Source organism: Pseudoliparis swirei, chromosome 24 (assembly GCF_029220125.1).
Source record: "Pseudoliparis swirei isolate HS2019 ecotype Mariana Trench chromosome 24, NWPU_hadal_v1, whole genome shotgun sequence".
NCBI lineage: Eukaryota > Metazoa > Chordata > Actinopteri > Perciformes > Liparidae > Pseudoliparis > Pseudoliparis swirei.
This window is the reverse complement of record NC_079411.1, coordinates 22,713,858-22,731,888: the sequence shown is the minus strand read 5'-3', so window position 1 is coordinate 22,731,888 and position 18,031 is coordinate 22,713,858. Positions and strand designations below refer to the sequence as shown.

Genomic DNA, 18,031 nt, shown 5'->3' with positions numbered 1-18,031 from the left:
CATCAGGCAGATGGAGGTAGAGAGGAGGAGTGGGCGGAGTCTCAATAGGGCAATGGCATAGTTGGTGGTAGAAATATTCCACGATCCTGACCTCGATGATCCATCAGGCATCAGGTTTGTCTGACATTAATGGGACTGAGGGTTGTAGAGCTAAAACAATATCTGTTATTGAAGTTTTATTCTTCAAAAGAGCCCATCCTACAAAGGGCCGACGGAAGTGCTCAGTCTACTGTTCAGACTTTTAACTTTAGTAATTAGCCACATGGAAATTCTCTAATAAATGTTTTTTTTTTTCCAACTACAATATGACTTTATAGCTTTTGTGTCTTTAAAAAAAAATTTATGACCTACAGAACGATGGCTTTTGTCAACATACTTTTTTTAACATACTATATCATGACTTATCTGGACATATTGAACTACGTGAAGCCCCTCCCACTGTCTCGGAGGCTGCTGGCCAACAGGCAGCGGTTGGCTGACGAGTAGTCGTCTCGATGAGGCTCAGCTGAGCTTCATCAAGCTGACGACTCCTCGTTAGCTCGATGAGGCTCAGCTGAGCCTCCCGGGCTATAAAAGCTGATCCACATCCTCGTTGTCTCCCCCTCTCCCCCAGTTCCCAACATCCACACTGCGGCATCTTCTCTGTGCTGCAGCCTACCGACACGCGTTCATGCTCTACATCCACCGCTGATCTGTAGTTTATTAAATCGTGTTGGTTTTAAGTATAACTTGAGTGGACTTCCTCCTTGCCATGTTCTCTGAGACACTTTGTGACAGGGGAATCTAGTCTGGTTAAATCTAGCACGTGTGACAAAGGATGCCTAATTATTGTCATGACCATCTCGTTAGTGACCATGTGGTTCATTGGCACTAAATTGAGAAAGTGCTGGTCAGTAGTAAAGATTAAAGCGCCTTTGCTATTTAACATTTGGATTTTGCTTTGGTTGAGTACCTGCTCAAGTTATTTTTAGGAGCCATGCATACCTTTTGTTAGCTGAAGTGGTTGATCTCCACAGGAAACTGACCGTTTGTTGCATTTAGTGTGTGGAGAATGTGTGTGAAGACAATGGCTTATGAGCATTTAGAATGAATGCACACGTATCTCAGTGTCTCCATTTGAAGACTAGAGATTAGACTAGTTGGATAAATGGCTCCTTTCAATCAGAAGTTGCTGGGTGATGCGATACTATGAGTATAAACATACTATTGTTTTTTAAAGCTGAATCTGCAACTTAATTTGAAATCCTGACAGCATGTCATTGTGTTAATGCCTGGAGTCATTTATCAATAAAAGGTCAACCAGACTGTCGGTGCCCTCTGTTGTTGATTTCATCCGTGTGTGTGTGTGTGTTGAAAGACTTTGTGGCCACCTCTCCTGCCCGGAAATATTGCAGCTTTGTACGAGGATGTATTGTTTTGTGTCACCAATCATGACATTAAATATTACAGGCTTGAATGTTTAAATGAGCACTTCATCTAAATGTGTTAGCAAACTACACATTTATAGAATTTGGGGGCAGTTTGTGAGACAATAATTCAGCAACCATTGAAAAAAATAACCCGAAACACATTTCAGACTCATACAATTATACAATATTTTGTCGCAGGGTAGAAGTCTTTGACCAAACATTCAAAATGAAGATCACAGAAATATTTTCGGTGAAGTTACCCAGAGGATTTTCCATTAATAAGACTGACTGATGTAGAGCTTAAACAATATTGTTTAATGTGAACAGCAGCACATATATACAGAGAAGTCATATCAGAGGATGCAACGATTATGCAGCTTCAGCCTGATTCTCAATTCTCTTTTTCCTCAGCTGGAGCCTCCTCTCTCTCTCGTACTCCTTCATACGCATCACGTAGCTGGAGGCAGAAAAACACAGGTGGATATATATATTTATTATCACAGGATTAAAGTGAAGTTGTCAGATATGAAATTAACGATCTTGAGCAAGTCAACAGTGATTACATTGTGAGAAACAATGTTATGAGGTACATCGATGTTCCTTTGGAGGTTTATATGGAGTATTAACATAAAAAAATAACCATCTAGCTACTCAGTTTATGCACACGTAGAATATCTTAACCCCACAAAGATGGGTACTTTTGAAATGCCTACAACAAATCCATCTGCTGGGTGAGGTTGTGTGAGCTAGAGAACTACTGACTGGACCGTGGGAGAATATTGAAACATACTGTAACCGACAAAAACCTACGATACAGAGTAAACCAGCCAGTTAACGAGCTTGAGCTTTTCTTTTGGCCACTAGATTTAAGGGTAGCTTTTTTAAAGATATAGTGACAAATACACTAATTACAAACAGTGTGTGGGTTACATGTCAGATGTTGCAGGTCTTGAATTAGCAACTGCACATGTGACCGTACGAACATTTAAACCAATGAAGTGGGTCTGCTGAAAGCATCACAATCTTTGGTTCTACATTTTTAGAAACATCGTCCCAAATGAATAACGATATAAAATAAACTGGGCGGGTAAACATGCCTAATGCCAGTGAGCTGTAATGGCTAATATACATGACTCCTAATTGAATGTATTTAGGGTCATATTTCCTACAAAGGAGTGTTGCAATAACCGCCAAGTCAAACGCCACGTTCACTTTTTGGATATTATTTGCAATTGGAGCGCCGTAAATACGATGCTACAAACACTGGCAGCGCGAGGAGGCGCTGGGCGTCTCTTCGCCGGTAAGCGTCTATTTCTATTCGCCGCCCATTTAATTTCTATGCGACGCTGGTTTATGGTCTAGGAGAGTTCATCCAACATAAGATATATCTCATGTAAATACTCACTCCTGGTGTTCGCAGAAGTCCCAGTCGTGTCTCTCATGCTTGCAGGACAGGAAGTTGGGCCAGTTGTCCCTCTTGCACTTCATGAACTTCAGGAGGTGCTGGGCACAGTAGTCCCTCTGCTCCAAAGGCAGCTGGGCCAAGTTCATCTGCTCCTGGCTAGCTACCATCTCTGAAAAATAAATACTATATTATGATATCCACAAGTAACTTGTGAGGGATGCATCAATACCGATATCTGGCCAATACTGAATCAAATAGCTGAATTGGGTATTGTGACAATGGCGCCTATCTATTCAATCCTATATATAAGGTAATTTGTGTTTAAAGTGGCAATATTTAAGATTTTAGAATTTAATTAAATGTCTGTTAAGTCCCTATCACAGAAGGAGACGGTTGAGCCACTGGCCTACAGATTCCTATGGGACGATAAAGGAAAATATTTATGTACGACAGCTTTTCTTCATTGCCGATGATTTAGAGATGAAGATATAATGAATGTGAATAGTGGTTTTCAGGTAGAGTTCAACTTTAACCTTGACATTTATTCTGCACAATGCCTCAATATACTACAGCAATACGCCTTACAGTTCAATATGACACAAGCCATCACTGTTATATACACATATAGCGTGTATTACTAACTACAAACACATGGTTGTTTTTCTGCAAAATGTGCTACAAATCAGGTTGTTTCCTCTCTAATAAATATAAATAATTGCGAATGTCTGGAGGCAGATTGTAAATAGCTGTAAAGTCTCAAAAGGCCACACGTTAACAGCGACTGAAGAGGCACCAACAACTCTTTTAACAACATGACATTACAACAATGTTGGCTATACAAGAACCAGTTAGAGCCCTCGGTTTAAATAAGGTGCAAAAGGTAAATATACAGAGCAGGTCGGCCGCAGACTAACTCCTCCTGACAGCTAGCGTCAGCTGACGTTAGCTCGTGAGCTAACCAGCCGCTGCATTACAGCTGCGGACGTTTGACAGTTCAAACACAGCGGGGCTGAAAGCGAAACGTGCTCCACTCGAGCTGGTGACAAACACTCTGCAGGTTGACAGACCTCGCTCGTTCCTCTCCGGGAACCCAAAGTGAGGGTCGAACTCGTATTTCCTCTTCGGGTCCGGCTCGGTGTCCGACTCGGTGATGTACCGTCTGACCAGGTGAGCTCCCATGGCAGCGACGATGTTGAGACTCTGTTACGGAGAAATGAATATGTTTAGTCTGCGGCTCGAATCTGATATTTCCAAGGGGAATCTGCTGCCTGCCATTCGGTCACCTCCACAAAACCCTTGATGCCACTTCCGCCTTTCACCGGAAATAAACAGCCTGGCGGTCCTTGAGGGAAACACCTCCCATATGGCCAAATGACAAAGGTTCCGCGAGTGTTGTTTCCGATAATTAAGTGTTTACTAAACATACTTATTCAGTTGAAAATATTGAATCATTTTAACTATACAAAAGCACGAGTGTTTAGCTATATATTCAATTGGGAAACTGCACCAAAGCCCCAAACCCTACGTGGCCATGAAGGTATCAGATGTGCTTTGCCTCAATTGTCTTTTAGTAAACAAAAGAAGTTCCACAGTTAAATCACAAAAAGGATGCATTGCTTTCACAATACTAAAAGATCAAATTTGTGATGCATTGGGATCCTATTTTAGATGTATTGTGTTGGGGTGTATTAGTACCTCAAATTGAGACTCGGTCAAGTTCTAGTTGTGTTAAATAACATCAACAATGGTTATATGTAAATGTCCCAGTGAGTCATGACAGTGTGACAGTGAACCAGCGTGCCTCATACCTGAACAAAATAACTGCAGTAATTATAAAAGTGATGGTATATACATTTATTTATTCAGCACATTTTAAACTCCCACTACACACAACTTACAACTTACACACATTTCACATTGCAAACAGAAAACTGAAAACCCAAAGCTTCGATGTTTTGTTTGACACATTTATTATTTCATCACTGGTTTACATGTTTATTGGCTTTACATTGAATATTATAGCATCATCACAAAAACAGACATGTTCTTGCAGCTCTTCAACTATATGATGATGGTTTTGTTGTCACTGATAGAGATCGTCATTGTCCTATTCTCTGTTCACATTTGGCTTCCCTGACCCAGAGCCTGACCCTTGACCTTCAGACCGGGTACCAGTAGCAGAGGGGAACCTAGGAGGCGGGAAAAATGATGTTGGCGTCACTGACAGAGCGATGAGAAAATTGCATCGCTTCTTCAAAGTGGTCCTTCCTGAGCTCTGTGACTGGATCAATGTCTTCATCCTGCAGGCATAGACAAACATTATGAGGACCTCATGTGGCAACAGTCCACTGTGTGTGTGTGTGTGTGTGTGTGTGTGTGTGTGTGTGGTTAATACATTAAAGCATGGTGTTAATAAGCAAGTATGCAGCGCTGTAACAGCCTGGTATTCTGACCATGAGGATGTCTGGTCTGTTCTGCCTCTGACGCTCAGCCTTGAGCTCGGCCTTGATGACCTCACGGATGGCCATCTTACAGGCCCGCTGGCAGATCTCGGTCAGGTCAGCTCCGGAGAACCCCTCTGTGATGCCGGACAGGTAGTCCAGGTTCACATAGAGAAGGTTCATCTCACAAGTTTGAAAAACCATTCTGCCTCGCTCTGGGAGCTACTGTCAATCTGTCGTCTGGTTTCCATCTACAGACTAATGGAGAGACGAGAGAGCGAATCAGGATCTGGAGTCCGCCATACGTTGTGTTGCCGATTCAAATACAACTTCTTGGAACGCTCACCCGACTCACTCTCTTCCTCTGCCACAGGTGTTTCTCCATTTGAAGGTTCATTGGGCTCTCTGCCCACAGATCTCCTGTAACTCCTGCGATACATCAGTCCTGCACTATCCCTCCCTCTGTCTGGCAGCAGCTGAGGGAAATATTCAGATCACAGTCAATCTGCTGTTCTTAAATGGTGCCTAGAATCCATACCATAGCATCCTGTGGTATTTTCTGTATTATAAGATGTTGAATACATATAATTCATGCAGAAGGTTCCTATCATTTGGTCATGGATAACATCTGTGTTTATAATATAACTATTGTGTGGCTTTTGCAGGTTCACAGTGGAGGTGTATATTGTGTTATATTCATTATAATGCATCGGACTAGTCCGTTGTGGAGATGAAATGAAAATAAAAATATCTTGAGTAAACCTGGAAATATTCTGGTGTCCATGTGATTGCTGTTTAATTTTAAGTTCGCAGACAGGAGGAAAGATTAACTCATTCATGTGTTCTCCAGTAACATAGGCCAACTTTGTCAGATTTACGATTCATGGATTTAGTTGTAGACACTGAAGATCTATTTTGTTACCTTTTCTATTAATATATATACACAGTGCTGTGGTTGTGATTTACATGAATGAATGCTGCATTGTCATAGTTGCAATCCATACATAGCCTAATATTACAAACATCTAACAGTTACCCATTTCATAATGAGAATATTAAACATATCTCATACTAATTACGTGCCGCCGTCAGGTGACTTCCGGCAACAAAGAGGCGTGGCCTCGAGGCGTGTCCTCGCGACCGTTCAAGTCTACACGTTCCAATGGAACATTCTGAGAGCTCCTAAGAGATCATGGATGTTCCAATAAGTGACACGTCTCACTCGCTTCTCCGGCTTTCAGCTGTGAACAACGATTTTTATCCTCGGAGAAAATCATCTCTACGAGCTAGCAACCTGAAGACTCAGCGAACAATAAGGTAAGAAATCAAACTGCTGATTAGCTCGTTGCTCGCGTGTGTTTTCACCCAGAGTCCAAGTTAAACACTCACGAAGTCGCTAGCTAGCTTTTATTATCTTTTAAACTTGACTGAAACATATTTCCTCTAGTTTGTTCTCAAATTGTTCACCTCAAATAATTGTTTCATCAAGTAAAGAAACTCATGTTCAGACGTATTATCAGTACAATAACTATAAAATAACTTCTATATCATATTTTATACTGATGGTTTATGAATAAATCAAGTGAGCTGTATTTAAATGTAGCTTCCTGTGCAGGTAAAAACATGTACAACTTCCCATGTATTGTTGTGTATCTTTGTTCACTCTTTAAAAATGCTTCATGTTTTATACAAGAATTAAATAAGTTGTGTAAAACGTTTCTCTGCAAAGTTAGTAGAAACTGTAGCTGTGAAGTGAAGTCAAGTGTACAGTACTTTCCTTAAACTGTAGTATAGTGGAAGTAGAGCAAACATAATTGTATTTTACATTGGGAACTTTCCCTCCAGAAATAGTGATTTATTTATGTATTTATATAATTATTATAGCAATAAGTAAATATTAGTCTTCTCAATATTTGCCACAGGATCAACAGTTTTAGGACAATACATTAAATACGACTTCCGACATGGACTGTTTGAGACTGGCCAGACCCTCAATGTTTACCACCATTGAGCATGTGGTTAGTGACCCAACACGACCTCCACCTCCACAGTCAGTCGACCTAGACCCCCTGACCTATAGCCAGCCCTCTAGCCAGGGACAGGTAAGATACTGAGAAGAGGTTAGGAGAGATATCATTTAGAGCTGAAAGCATTGCTCCGTAAATGAAATGTCGATCTAGAACTATTTGTATAATCAATGAATTGAATTGCAGAGTTTATCAACTCGGGACTACAATGATGACCTGGACGACCTTTTGGAGATCTTTCATGGTATGATCGGTGATCTATCACCACCTACATCTCCACCACCACCTTCACCTCCGTCGCATCCAGGGTCCGTCCAATCAGTCGACCTCGAACCCCTGACCGTCGTGCAGTCGGGTCCACTGTACAACCAGGCAGCGCTCGGTAGCCAGGGACAGGTAAGATACTCTGGAGGACCAGTAAGATCGTCCTTAGTGGCGTCTTCTGATCGACGGGTGACACTGTGGCAGCTTCTCTAACCAGCTACTCTGTTGTTTGTGTCTCTAGCATAACAGTTATCTGACAGCACAGCAGATCCAGACCCTGCCCTTTTGGGGATACCTGTAAGTAACACACATCGTGAATACACACACACACACACACATGTACACAGATATTGAGCTTGTGCTTATTTCTTTAAACACAATCTTTCGATGAACTAGGCCAGATGGACAGACGGTGCACATGCTTCATGCACCGACCGCCTCACTGACTGCACCGACCTCCATGACGACAAAGTAAGCGAGCTCTGCTGTTTTGGCCACGTTCACCTTTTATTTAATTTCTCTGCAGCTGTTGTTAGATTAAAGTGTCAGTTATTTGTCTACCAAGATTCCTGCATGAATAATACAATCCGTCTGTCTAAATGAACAACGGCACAGACAAAGATGCATTTCGCTCATGTCTTGTATCATTCTGCTCACTTTAGTGTCTCTTCCTAAAGTGCTTCTGCTTTTGTTCTGTATTCCCACAGAAAGAGGAAGCGTGTGGAGCTGCACGACGCTGGGCCCTATGTGAAGAAGCCACCCAACGCCTTCATGTTGTTTATGAGAGAGCAGAGGCCCAATTACGCGGGCCAAATGAAGACTAGCGGGAGTGCCGGCATCAACCGAATTCTCGGACAGAAGGTACGTGTGTTTGCTCTGTGAGACTCTCAATGCTACACGACCGTCGTGACAGTTTGGTAAAAGACTCGGCAGATGTGCTTGAAAACTCTTTCCTCTGACTCTAAATCTTCACATCTTGACAGCAACTTTTGATCACTTAATGCAAACTGTTAGGACACAAATGCATCGTGGGAGTTTGTGGAGTTCGCTCTCATTAATGTTGTCCTCTCGCCACAGTGGAAGTCTCTGTCCAACGAGGAGCAGGCTAAATATTACAAACAGGCGGATGGTGAGAAGCGCCTCCACGCTCAGCGCCACCCTGGCTGGACCTCCTGCAACAATTACGTATGTACAACTCATGTTAACGCCAGAATACTAGAGCGTGTGAAGCTAAGTCACTGGAAGAGTCTTGTTCTGATCGGCACACGTCGGATGGAAAGTCTAACGTGTTTGTTTTTGTGTAGGGAGTAAAGCGAAAGAGAGACCGGAGCACGGCCGGCAAACTGTCCGCCAAACTGGCCAAAGTTTGTACTGCAGCTTCTGCATCGGGAGAGGTCCCCTTACTGCCAGGACGCTGTGTCCTCTCTGTGTCGCTGTGTCCTTGTCACATGTCTCATTTTAAGAATATCATAGTTGTTGTGTTGCATCACTTTTGTCACCGCATGTTTGGCAGAAGTAGATTATCGTGTAAATAAAATAAATCATTCAAATGTTGTTGAAACGTGTGCAGTTTTATTGAATATGTAGGTAATAGAATAGTCTTAGGTAAAACATCTTTTTACAAATATTGTTTACACCAATGACAAAGAAAACCATACATGTATTATTGATTTGAATAAATAAAATGTATACAAATAAAATAATATATATTAACCGTAACCTTTTATAAATGTATCAACTTAGTTATAAGTTAGTTAATATTATTTAATGAGTGTTAGTTATGTAAGGAGAAATTCATTTCAGAAGATCTGTAAACTTAAAAATAAGGAATAAACATATACTTAAAAATATTCTTCAGCAATATTGTAATGTATTTTTGTTTTGGGGAATTAAACGCAAAAGTAGCAGACTTAATTACCCTGTGTAAATACATGCTAACACGTTGGTGAACCGAGTTATTCTACTATAACATACTATATTCCATATGATAATATACTGTTCCAATCAATTACAGTAGCTGCACAGTAAAATAACTACATTATTGGCGTCTGTTGCCAGTACTCTACCGTCATCTTACCGTGACATTGAGGGTCAGGTGACTCCTGGAGTCTTTGCTTCTGTGGCCTTCTTCCTGGCAGCCAAACAAATCCCCCGTTCCCCAATAAAACATCACGTCATCACGATGTCCTCTCACTTTAAACTGAGCATTTATCCAACGACTGAGTACTTTGTGAACAAAGCAGATGTCTCTCATAGATCACAACTACATCCTCCACCTTCCGCCTCACTTATAAGGACGTTTCAAGGTGACACTCCTCATATTGGACGCATATGCATCATTTGGTAACGGGATGAATGGGCTATTTATGATCAAGCACTTCGATCCTTCAACAGTAAAAGTACCAATACAACAGCGTAGACTTATGCAAGTCCTGCATTACAAATGTTTGTAAAAGTACAAATGCAATCAAATCTAAATCTACTTATTGTATGAATAGTAAAAGTACTAATTAGGCAAAATGGCTCATTTCAGAAACATATTTATCATATTATTGGTTTATAAATATTGGTCATGATTGGTTCATCATTTAAAAATTGCAGCTGTCAAAGGTTGAGCTATTCTAACTAATGTTGGTCATGACAGTCATGACAGTGTGACAGTGAACCAGCGTGCCTCATACCTGAACAAAATAACTGCAGTAATTATAAAAGTGATGGTATATACATTTATTTATTCAGCACATTTTAAACTCCCACTACACACAACTTACAACTTACACACATTTCACATTGCAAACAGAAAACTGAAAACCCAAAGCTTCGATGTTTTGTTTGACACATTTATTATTTCATCACTGGTTTACATGTTTATTGGCTTTACATTGAATATTATAGCATCATCACAAAAAACAGACATGTTCTTGCAGCTGTTCAACTATATGATGATGGCTTTGTTGTCACTGATAGAGATCATCATTGCCCTCCTCTCTGTTCACATTTGCCTCTCAAAGTCCAACCCTAACGTCCTTGTCGTGAGAGGTGGAAACAGGTAATGCTGGCTAATAGGGCACTGGTGAAGCTCATAGGCCAATCCCCTGTGAAGTGGATAAAAATGATTACTGAAACATTGATGAAGAAAAAGAAACCCCACAACCTGGGAGATGAAGACTCTCCAACCATACAGGCTGAAGAGGAAATGAAGATGCATTTCGAAAACCATACGGAGAGGGTGCGTCAGAATCTTCTATCTCCCAGGCAACCCACTAACATTGCAACCTGGAACATCAGGACCATGTACACAGCAGGAAAAACGTCAGTCATAGCAAGTGAGATGAGGAGATACAAGATCTCTATCCTCGGTCTGTGCGAAACCAGATGGCTCCAGACAGGAGAGGTGAAACTGGCCAGCGGCGAGTCCATACTCTATTCTGGACATCCGGATGATAAAGCACCACACACAGAGGGAGTGGCCTTTATGCTCTCCAAAGAAGCACAGAGGGCCCTCATCAGCTGGGAGCCCATTAATTCCAGGCTTATTACAGCAAGATTCAAAACTACCCATAAAAGAATCAACCTACAACTCATACAGTGTTATGCACCCACCAACAACACAGAGGAGGAAACGAAAGACATTTTCTATAACCAACTACAACAGCTACTCCAGGCCAGGAAAGAAAAAGACATCACTATACTCATGGGCGACATGAACGCAAAGGTGGGAAACAACAACGGTGGACACCAACTGGTGATGGGGAAACATGGAATCGGCTGCATGAATGAAAACGGCGAGAGATTTGCAGACACCTGTGCTGACTACAATCTGGTCATAGGAGGGACAGTCTTTCCACATAAACCCTTCCACAAAGCCACCTGGATGTCACCTGATCACACTACCGAAAATCAAATCGACCACATATGCATAAACAGGAAGTTCAGGCGCTCTCTCCTAGATGTCCGTGTGAAGAGGGGGGCAGACGCTGGGTCAGACCACCACCTACTGGCTGCAAAACTCCAGCTCAAGCTGAAGCGATGCAACAACCCCACCAACACAAGAACAAAGTTCAACACCCAGCTCTTCCAGGACATAGGAATAACTGAACTGTACCAAACCACCTTACAGAACAGGTTCCAAGCCCTGCAAGAAGAACAGCACAAATCAGTGGAAGAGCACTGGAGCAACCTGAAAAACATATGGAAGGAGGCGTGCCTAGAAGTAGTGGTGAGAAAAGCAACAAACCATAAACCTTGGTTGTCAACAATCACACTGAAGAAAATTGAAGAAAGGAGGACAAAAAAAGACACACTAAACAAAAGCAAAACCCGAGCAAAACAGGCAGCAGCTCACAAAGAATATGAAACAGCAAATAAAGAAGAGAAGAAAAGTGCAAAATGTGACAAGCGGAATTACATTGAGAATTTGGCACGGGAAGCAGAGGAAGCAGCTGGAAAAAACAACATCAAAGAACTCTACATGACCACCAAGAAACTAGCTGGTAAGTTTAGACAGACAAACACCCAGATCAGGGACAAACAGGGACGACTCCTCACCACCAAAGAAGAACAACATCGAAGGTGGACAGAACACTTTTAGGAGCTGCTCAACAGAGATCCCACCAGCCACACACACGCTGGACATCAACTGCGGCCCCCCAACAAGATCTGAGGTGAGGAAGGCCATCAAGGAATTGCGACGTGGTAAAGCAGCAGGGCCTGATGACATCCCATCAGAGGCTCTCCAAGCAGATCTCGACGCCTCAACCACCATGCTCCACCAGCTAATAAAGACCATATGGTTGGAAGAAGGAAACATACCAACAGACTGGAAGGACGGGCTCATTGCTGTCATACCAAAGAAAGGAAACCTCAGGGATTGCAACAGCTACCGAGGGATCATGTTGCTATCAACACCAGGCAAAGTGTTCAGCCGCATAATCTTGGAGAGACTGCGTAAGGAGATTGATGATGAACTGAGAGAAAACCAAGCTGGTTTCAGAAATAAAAGATCGTGCACCGACCAAATTGCTAGCCTCAGGATCATCATTGAGCAGTCTATAGAATGGCGAACACCTGTTCATGTCAATTTCATAGACTTTGCAAAGGCATTGGACAGTGTAGACCGTGAAATGCTATGGAAACTCATGGCACACTATGGAATCCCCCCAAAGTATACCAACATCATGAAGAACATGTACTGGGACATGCAATGCAACGTACTCTTCCAGGGATGCGCACAAGAAAAATTCAAAGTACTCACTGGCGTGAAACAGGGCTGCCTGCTTTCCCCTTTCCTCTTCCTTCTGTGCATTGACTGGATCATGGTACAATTCAATTCAATTCAGTTTATTTGTATAGCCCAATTTCACAAATTACAAATTTGTCTCGGAGTGCTTTACAATCTGTACACATAGACATCCCTGCCCCAAAACCTCACATCGGATCAGGAAAAACTCTCAAATAACCCTTCAGGGGGGAAAAAAGGGAAGAAACCTTCAGGAGAGCAACAGAGGAGGATCCCTCTCCAGGATGGACAGATGCAATAGATGTCATGTGTACAGAAGGACAGATTTAGAGTTAAAATACATTCAATGAATATGACAGAGTGTATGAATAGTTCATAGTAGGCATATTCCACGATGGAGACCTCCACGATCCATCAGGCAGATAGAGGTAGAGAGGAGGAGTGGGCGGAGTCTCAACAGGGCAGTGGCGTGGTCGGTAGCAGGAATTCCACGACCCAGACCTCGATGATCCATCAGCAGATAGGATCTATGTCATCTCATAGGGTCCAATGACCCCATGAGACGTGAAGTCAAAAGGACTCCGGGGAGAAAGCAGAGTTAGTAACGTGTGATTGAGAGATGAAAATTCATCCCTAAGGAGAGGGGGGGGGGGGGAAATAAAAAATAAAAAATAAAAAGAGGAGATAAGTGCTCAGTGCATCCTAAAACGTCCCCCGGCAGCTATAAGCCTATAGCAGCATATCAAGGGGCTGGACCAGGTGAACCTGATTCAGCCCTAACTATAAGCTCTGTCAAAGAGGAAAGTCTTAAGTCTACTCTTAAACGAGGTGACTGTGTCTGCCTCCCGGACTGAAGGTGGAAGCTGGTTCCATAAAAGAGGAGCTTGATAACTAAAGGCTCTGGCTCCCATTCTACTTTTTAAGACTCTAGGAACAACAAGTAGTCCCGCATTTAGTGAGCGCAGCTCTCTAGTGGGGCAATATGGTACTACAAGCTCCTTAAGATATGATGGTGCATCACCAATCAAGGCTTTGTACGTTAAGAGAAGAATTTTAAAAGTGATTCTTGATTTTACTGGGAGCCAGTGCAGAGCAGCTAGTGCAGGAGTGATGTTATCTCTTTTCTTAGTTTTAGTGAGAACATGAGCTGCAGCATTCTGGATCAACTGGAGGAACCTAAGAGACTTATTAGAGCAGCCTGATAATAAGGAGTTGCAGTAATCCAGTCTCGAAGTAACGAACGCGTGAACCAATTTGTCTGCATCTTTTTGAGACAAGATGTGCCTGATTTTTGAAATATTACGTAGATGAAAGAATGCAGTCCTTGAGATTTGCTTTACGTGGGAGTTAAAGGACAAGTCCCGATCAAAGATAACGCCAAGATTCTTTACAGTGGTGTTGGATGCCAGGGCAATGCCGTCTACAGAATCCACATCACCAGATAATTGATCTCTGAGGTGCTCAGGGCCGAGTAGAATTACTTCGGTTTTGTCTGAGTTTAACATCAAGAAGTTGCAGGTCATCCATGTTTTTATGTCTTTAAGACGTCCTTGAATTTTACTTAGTTGGTTGGTTTCCTCTGGTTTTATCGAAAGATATAGTTGAGTATCATCTGCATAGCAATGAAAGTTTATGGAGTGTTTCCTGATAATATTGCCCAAAGGAAGCATGTATAAGGTAAATAAAATTGGTCCAAGCACAGAACCTTGTGGAACTCCGTGATTAACGTTAGTGGTTATCGAGGCGTCATCGTTTACAAATACAAACTGAGATCGATCTGAAAAATAGGATTTAAACCAAATTAGTGCCGTGCCTGAAATGCCAATCGACTGCTCCAGTCTCTGTAACAGGATGTCATGGTCAATGGTGTCGAATGCAGCACTAAGGTCTAACAAGACCAGGACAGAGAGGAGTCCTTTATCTGCTGCCATTAAGAGGTCATTTGTAATTTTCACCAGTGCTGTCTCGGTGCTGTGGTGTTTTCTAAATCCTGACTGAAACTCCTCAAATAAACAATTATGATGTAGAAAGTCACACAACTGATTTGCGACCACTTTCTCAAGGATCTTGGAGAGGAAAGGGAGGTTAGAGATCGGTCTGTAGTTAGCCAACACCTCTGGATCCAGAGTGGGCTTCTTCAGGAGAGGTTTAATAACAGCCACTTTGAAGGAGTGTGGTACGTGGCCTGTTAGCAGAGACACATTGATAATATCTAATAGAGAGCTGCCAATTAAAGGCAAAACGTCTTTAAGCAGCCGCGTCGGGATGGGGTCCAAGAGATCAATCACAACAATCAACCCACAATAAAAAGACTGGCATCCAGTGGAGTCTAACAGAACATCTGGAGGACCTCGACTTTGCGGATGACATCGCACTACTCTCCCATAGCCACCAACAGATGCAGGACAAATCCGAACTGCTAGAAAAAACGGCAGCTGGACTTGGACTCAAAATAAATGGACCAAAAACCAAAGTAATGCGGATAAACACCAAGAACACGGACCCAATAACCATCGGGGACCAGACGCTGGAAGATGTCGACAAATTCACCTACCTGGGAAGTGTGATAGCTGTTGATGGTGGGACAGAGGATGACGTGAAGACGAGAATTGGGAAAGCAAGAACAGCATTTAATATCTTAAACAAAATTTGGAAAAGTAAAAACATCTCCCTCAAGACGAAGCTTTAAATCTTCAACTCCAATGTTAAAACCGTGCTGCTCTATGGCTCCGAAACCTGGAGAACTACCACTAACATCACAAACAAACTACAAACCTTCATAAACCACTGTCTAAGACGCATCCTTGGAGTCTTCTGGCCAAACACAATCAGCAACATCAACCTATGGGAATGCACAAAACAAGAAACAGTAGATATACAGCTGTTAAGGAGAAAATGGAGCTGGATTGGACACACACTACGAAGAAACACAACAGCAATAACAAAACAGGCACTGACATGGAACCCACAAGGCAAACGGGGTAGAGGACGACCCCAAAACACCTGGAGAAGGAGCACAGAGCAGGAATTCAAGAAGAAGGGGCTGACGTGGAAACAGCTGGAGAGGATGGCTCAGGACCGACGAGGGTGGAAACAATGCATCAATGGCCTATGTTCCGAGAGGAATACAAAGGCCTAACTAACTGTTCACATTTGGCCTCCCTGACCCAGAGCCTGACCCCTGACCTTCAGACCGGGTACCAGTAGCAGAGGGGAACCTAGGAGGCGGAAAAAATGATGTTGACAGAGCGATGAGCAAATTGCATCGCTTCTTCAAAGTGGTCCTTCCTGATCTCTGTGACTGGATCAATGTCTTCATCCTGCAGGCATAGACAAACATTATGAGGACCTCATGTGGCAACAGTCCACTGTGTGTGTGTGTGTGTGTGTGTGTGTGTGTGTTTAATACATTAAAGCATGGTGTTAATAAGCAAGTATGCAGCGCTGTAACAGCCTGGCATTCTGACCATGAGGATGTCTGGTCTGTTCTGCCTCTGACGCTCAGCCTTGAGCTCGGCCTTGATGACCTCACGGATGGCCATCTTACAGGCCCGCTGGCAGATCTCGGTCAGGTCAGCTCCGGAGAACCCCTCTGTGATGCCGGACAGGTAGTCCAGGTTCACATAGAGAAGGTTCATCTCACAAGTTTGAAAAACCATTCTGCCTCGCTCTGGGAGCTACTGTCAATCTGTCGTCTGGTTTCCATCTACAGACTAATGGAGAGACGAGAGAGCGAATCAGGATCTGGAGTCCGCCATACGTTGTGTTGCCGATTCAAATACAACTTCTTGGAACGCTCACCCGACTCACTCTCTTCCTCTGCCACAGGTGTTTCTCCATTTGAAGGTTCATTGGGCTCTCTGCCCACAGATCTCCTGTAATTCCTGCGATACATCAGTCCTGCACTATCCTTCCCTCTGTCTGGCAGCAGCTGAGGGAAATATTCAGATCACAGTCAATCTGCTGTTCTTAAATGGTGCCTAGAATCCATACCATAGCATCCTGTGGTATTTTCTGTATTATAAGATGTTGAATACATATAATTCATGCAGAAGGTTCCTATCATTTGGTCATGGATAACATCTGTGTTTATAATATAACTATTGTGTGGCTTTTGCAGGTTCACAGGGGAGGTGTATATTGTGTTATATTCATTATAATGCATCGGACTAGTCCGTTGTGGAGATGAAATGAAAATAAAAATATCTTGAGTAAACCTGGAAATATTCTGGTGTCCATGTGATTGCTGTTTAATTTTAAGTTCGCAGACAGGAGGAAAGATTAACTCATTCATGTGTTCTCCAGTAACATAGGCCAACTTTGTCAGATTTACGATTCATGGATTTAGTTGTAGACACTGAAGGTCTATTTTGTTACCTTTTCTATTAATATATATACACAGTGCTGTGGTTGTGATTTACATGAATGAATGCTGCATTGTCATAGTTGCAATCCATACATAGCCTAATATTACAAACATCTAACAGTTACCCATTTCATAATGATAATATTAAACATATCTCATACTAATTACGTGCCGCCGTCAGGTGACTTCCGGCAACAAAGAGGCGTGGCCTCGAGGCGTGTCCTCGCGACCGTTCAAGTCTACACGTTCCAATGGAACATTCTGAGAGCTCCTCAGAGATCATGGATGTTCCAATAAGTGACACGTCTCACTCGCTTCTCCGGCTTTCAGCTGTGAACAACGATTTTTATCCTCGGAGAAAATCATCTCTACGAAGCGAGCTAGCAACCTGAAGACTCAGCGAACAATAAGGTAAGAAATCAAACTGCTGATTAGCTCGTTGCTCGCGTGTGTTTTCACCCAGAGTCCAAGTTAAACACTCACGAAGTCGCTAGCTAGCTTTTATTATCTTTTAAACTTGACTGAAACATATTTCCTCTAGTTTGTTCTCAAATTGTTCACCTCAAATAATTGTTTCATCAAGTAAAGAAACTCATGTTCAGACGTATTATCAGTACAATAACTATAAAATAACTTCTATATCATATTTTATACTGATGGTTTATGAATAAAACAAGTGAGCTGTATTTAAATGTAGCTTCCTGTGCAGGTAAAAACATGTACAACTTCCCATGTATTGTTGTGTATCTTTGTTCACTCTTTAAAAATGCTTCATGTTTTATACAAGAATTAAATAAGTTGTGTAAAACGTTTCTCTGCAAAGTTAGTAGAAACTGTAGCTGTGAAGTGAAGTCAAGTGTACAGTACTTTCCTTAAACTG

General features: G+C 42.4%; 2 protein-coding genes across 2 annotated transcripts; one reads left to right on the top strand and one right to left on the bottom strand.

Annotated features, from left to right (window-relative positions):
- Positions 1 to 1,703: 1,703 nt before the first annotated feature.
- On the bottom strand, positions 1,704 to 4,147 carry ndufb7 (NADH:ubiquinone oxidoreductase subunit B7). The gene is made up of 4 exons (XM_056409428.1): positions 4,098 to 4,147; positions 3,882 to 4,014; positions 2,815 to 2,983; positions 1,704 to 1,866 (listed from the first exon to the last, which is right to left on the bottom strand). Exons 2-4 carry the CDS (start codon positions 3,991 to 3,993, stop codon positions 1,779 to 1,781), a joined length of 369 nt encoding a protein of 122 aa, XP_056265403.1. The 5' UTR covers positions 3,994 to 4,014; positions 4,098 to 4,147; the 3' UTR covers positions 1,704 to 1,778.
- A 3,293-nt stretch (positions 4,148 to 7,440) lies between these two features.
- On the top strand, positions 7,441 to 9,065 carry LOC130190271 (transcription factor 7-like 2). The gene is made up of 7 exons (XM_056409592.1): positions 7,441 to 7,678; positions 7,788 to 7,843; positions 7,943 to 8,017; positions 8,254 to 8,407; positions 8,624 to 8,731; positions 8,851 to 8,940; positions 9,060 to 9,065. Exons 1-7 carry the CDS (start codon positions 7,529 to 7,531, stop codon positions 9,063 to 9,065), a joined length of 639 nt encoding a protein of 212 aa, XP_056265567.1. The 5' UTR covers positions 7,441 to 7,528.
- Positions 9,066 to 18,031: the final 8,966 nt, after the last annotated feature.

Coding starts and splice junctions, on each gene's coding strand:
- ndufb7 (XM_056409428.1), bottom strand. CDS start 3,993: ATGGGAGCTCACCTGGTCAGACGGTACATCACCGAGTCGGACACCGAG. Junction 2,984..3,881: donor CCCGGAGAGGAACGAGCGAG/GTCTGTCAACCT, acceptor TTTATTTTTCAG/AGATGGTAGCTAGCCAGGAG. Junction 1,867..2,814: donor GACTTCTGCGAACACCAGGA/GTGAGTATTTAC, acceptor TTCTGCCTCCAG/CTACGTGATGCGTATGAAGG.
- LOC130190271 (XM_056409592.1), top strand. CDS start 7,529: ATGATCGGTGATCTATCACCACCTACATCTCCACCACCACCTTCACCT. Junction 7,844..7,942: donor CTGCCCTTTTGGGGATACCT/GTAAGTAACACA, acceptor TCGATGAACTAG/GCCAGATGGACAGACGGTGC. Junction 8,408..8,623: donor ACCGAATTCTCGGACAGAAG/GTACGTGTGTTT, acceptor CTCTCGCCACAG/TGGAAGTCTCTGTCCAACGA.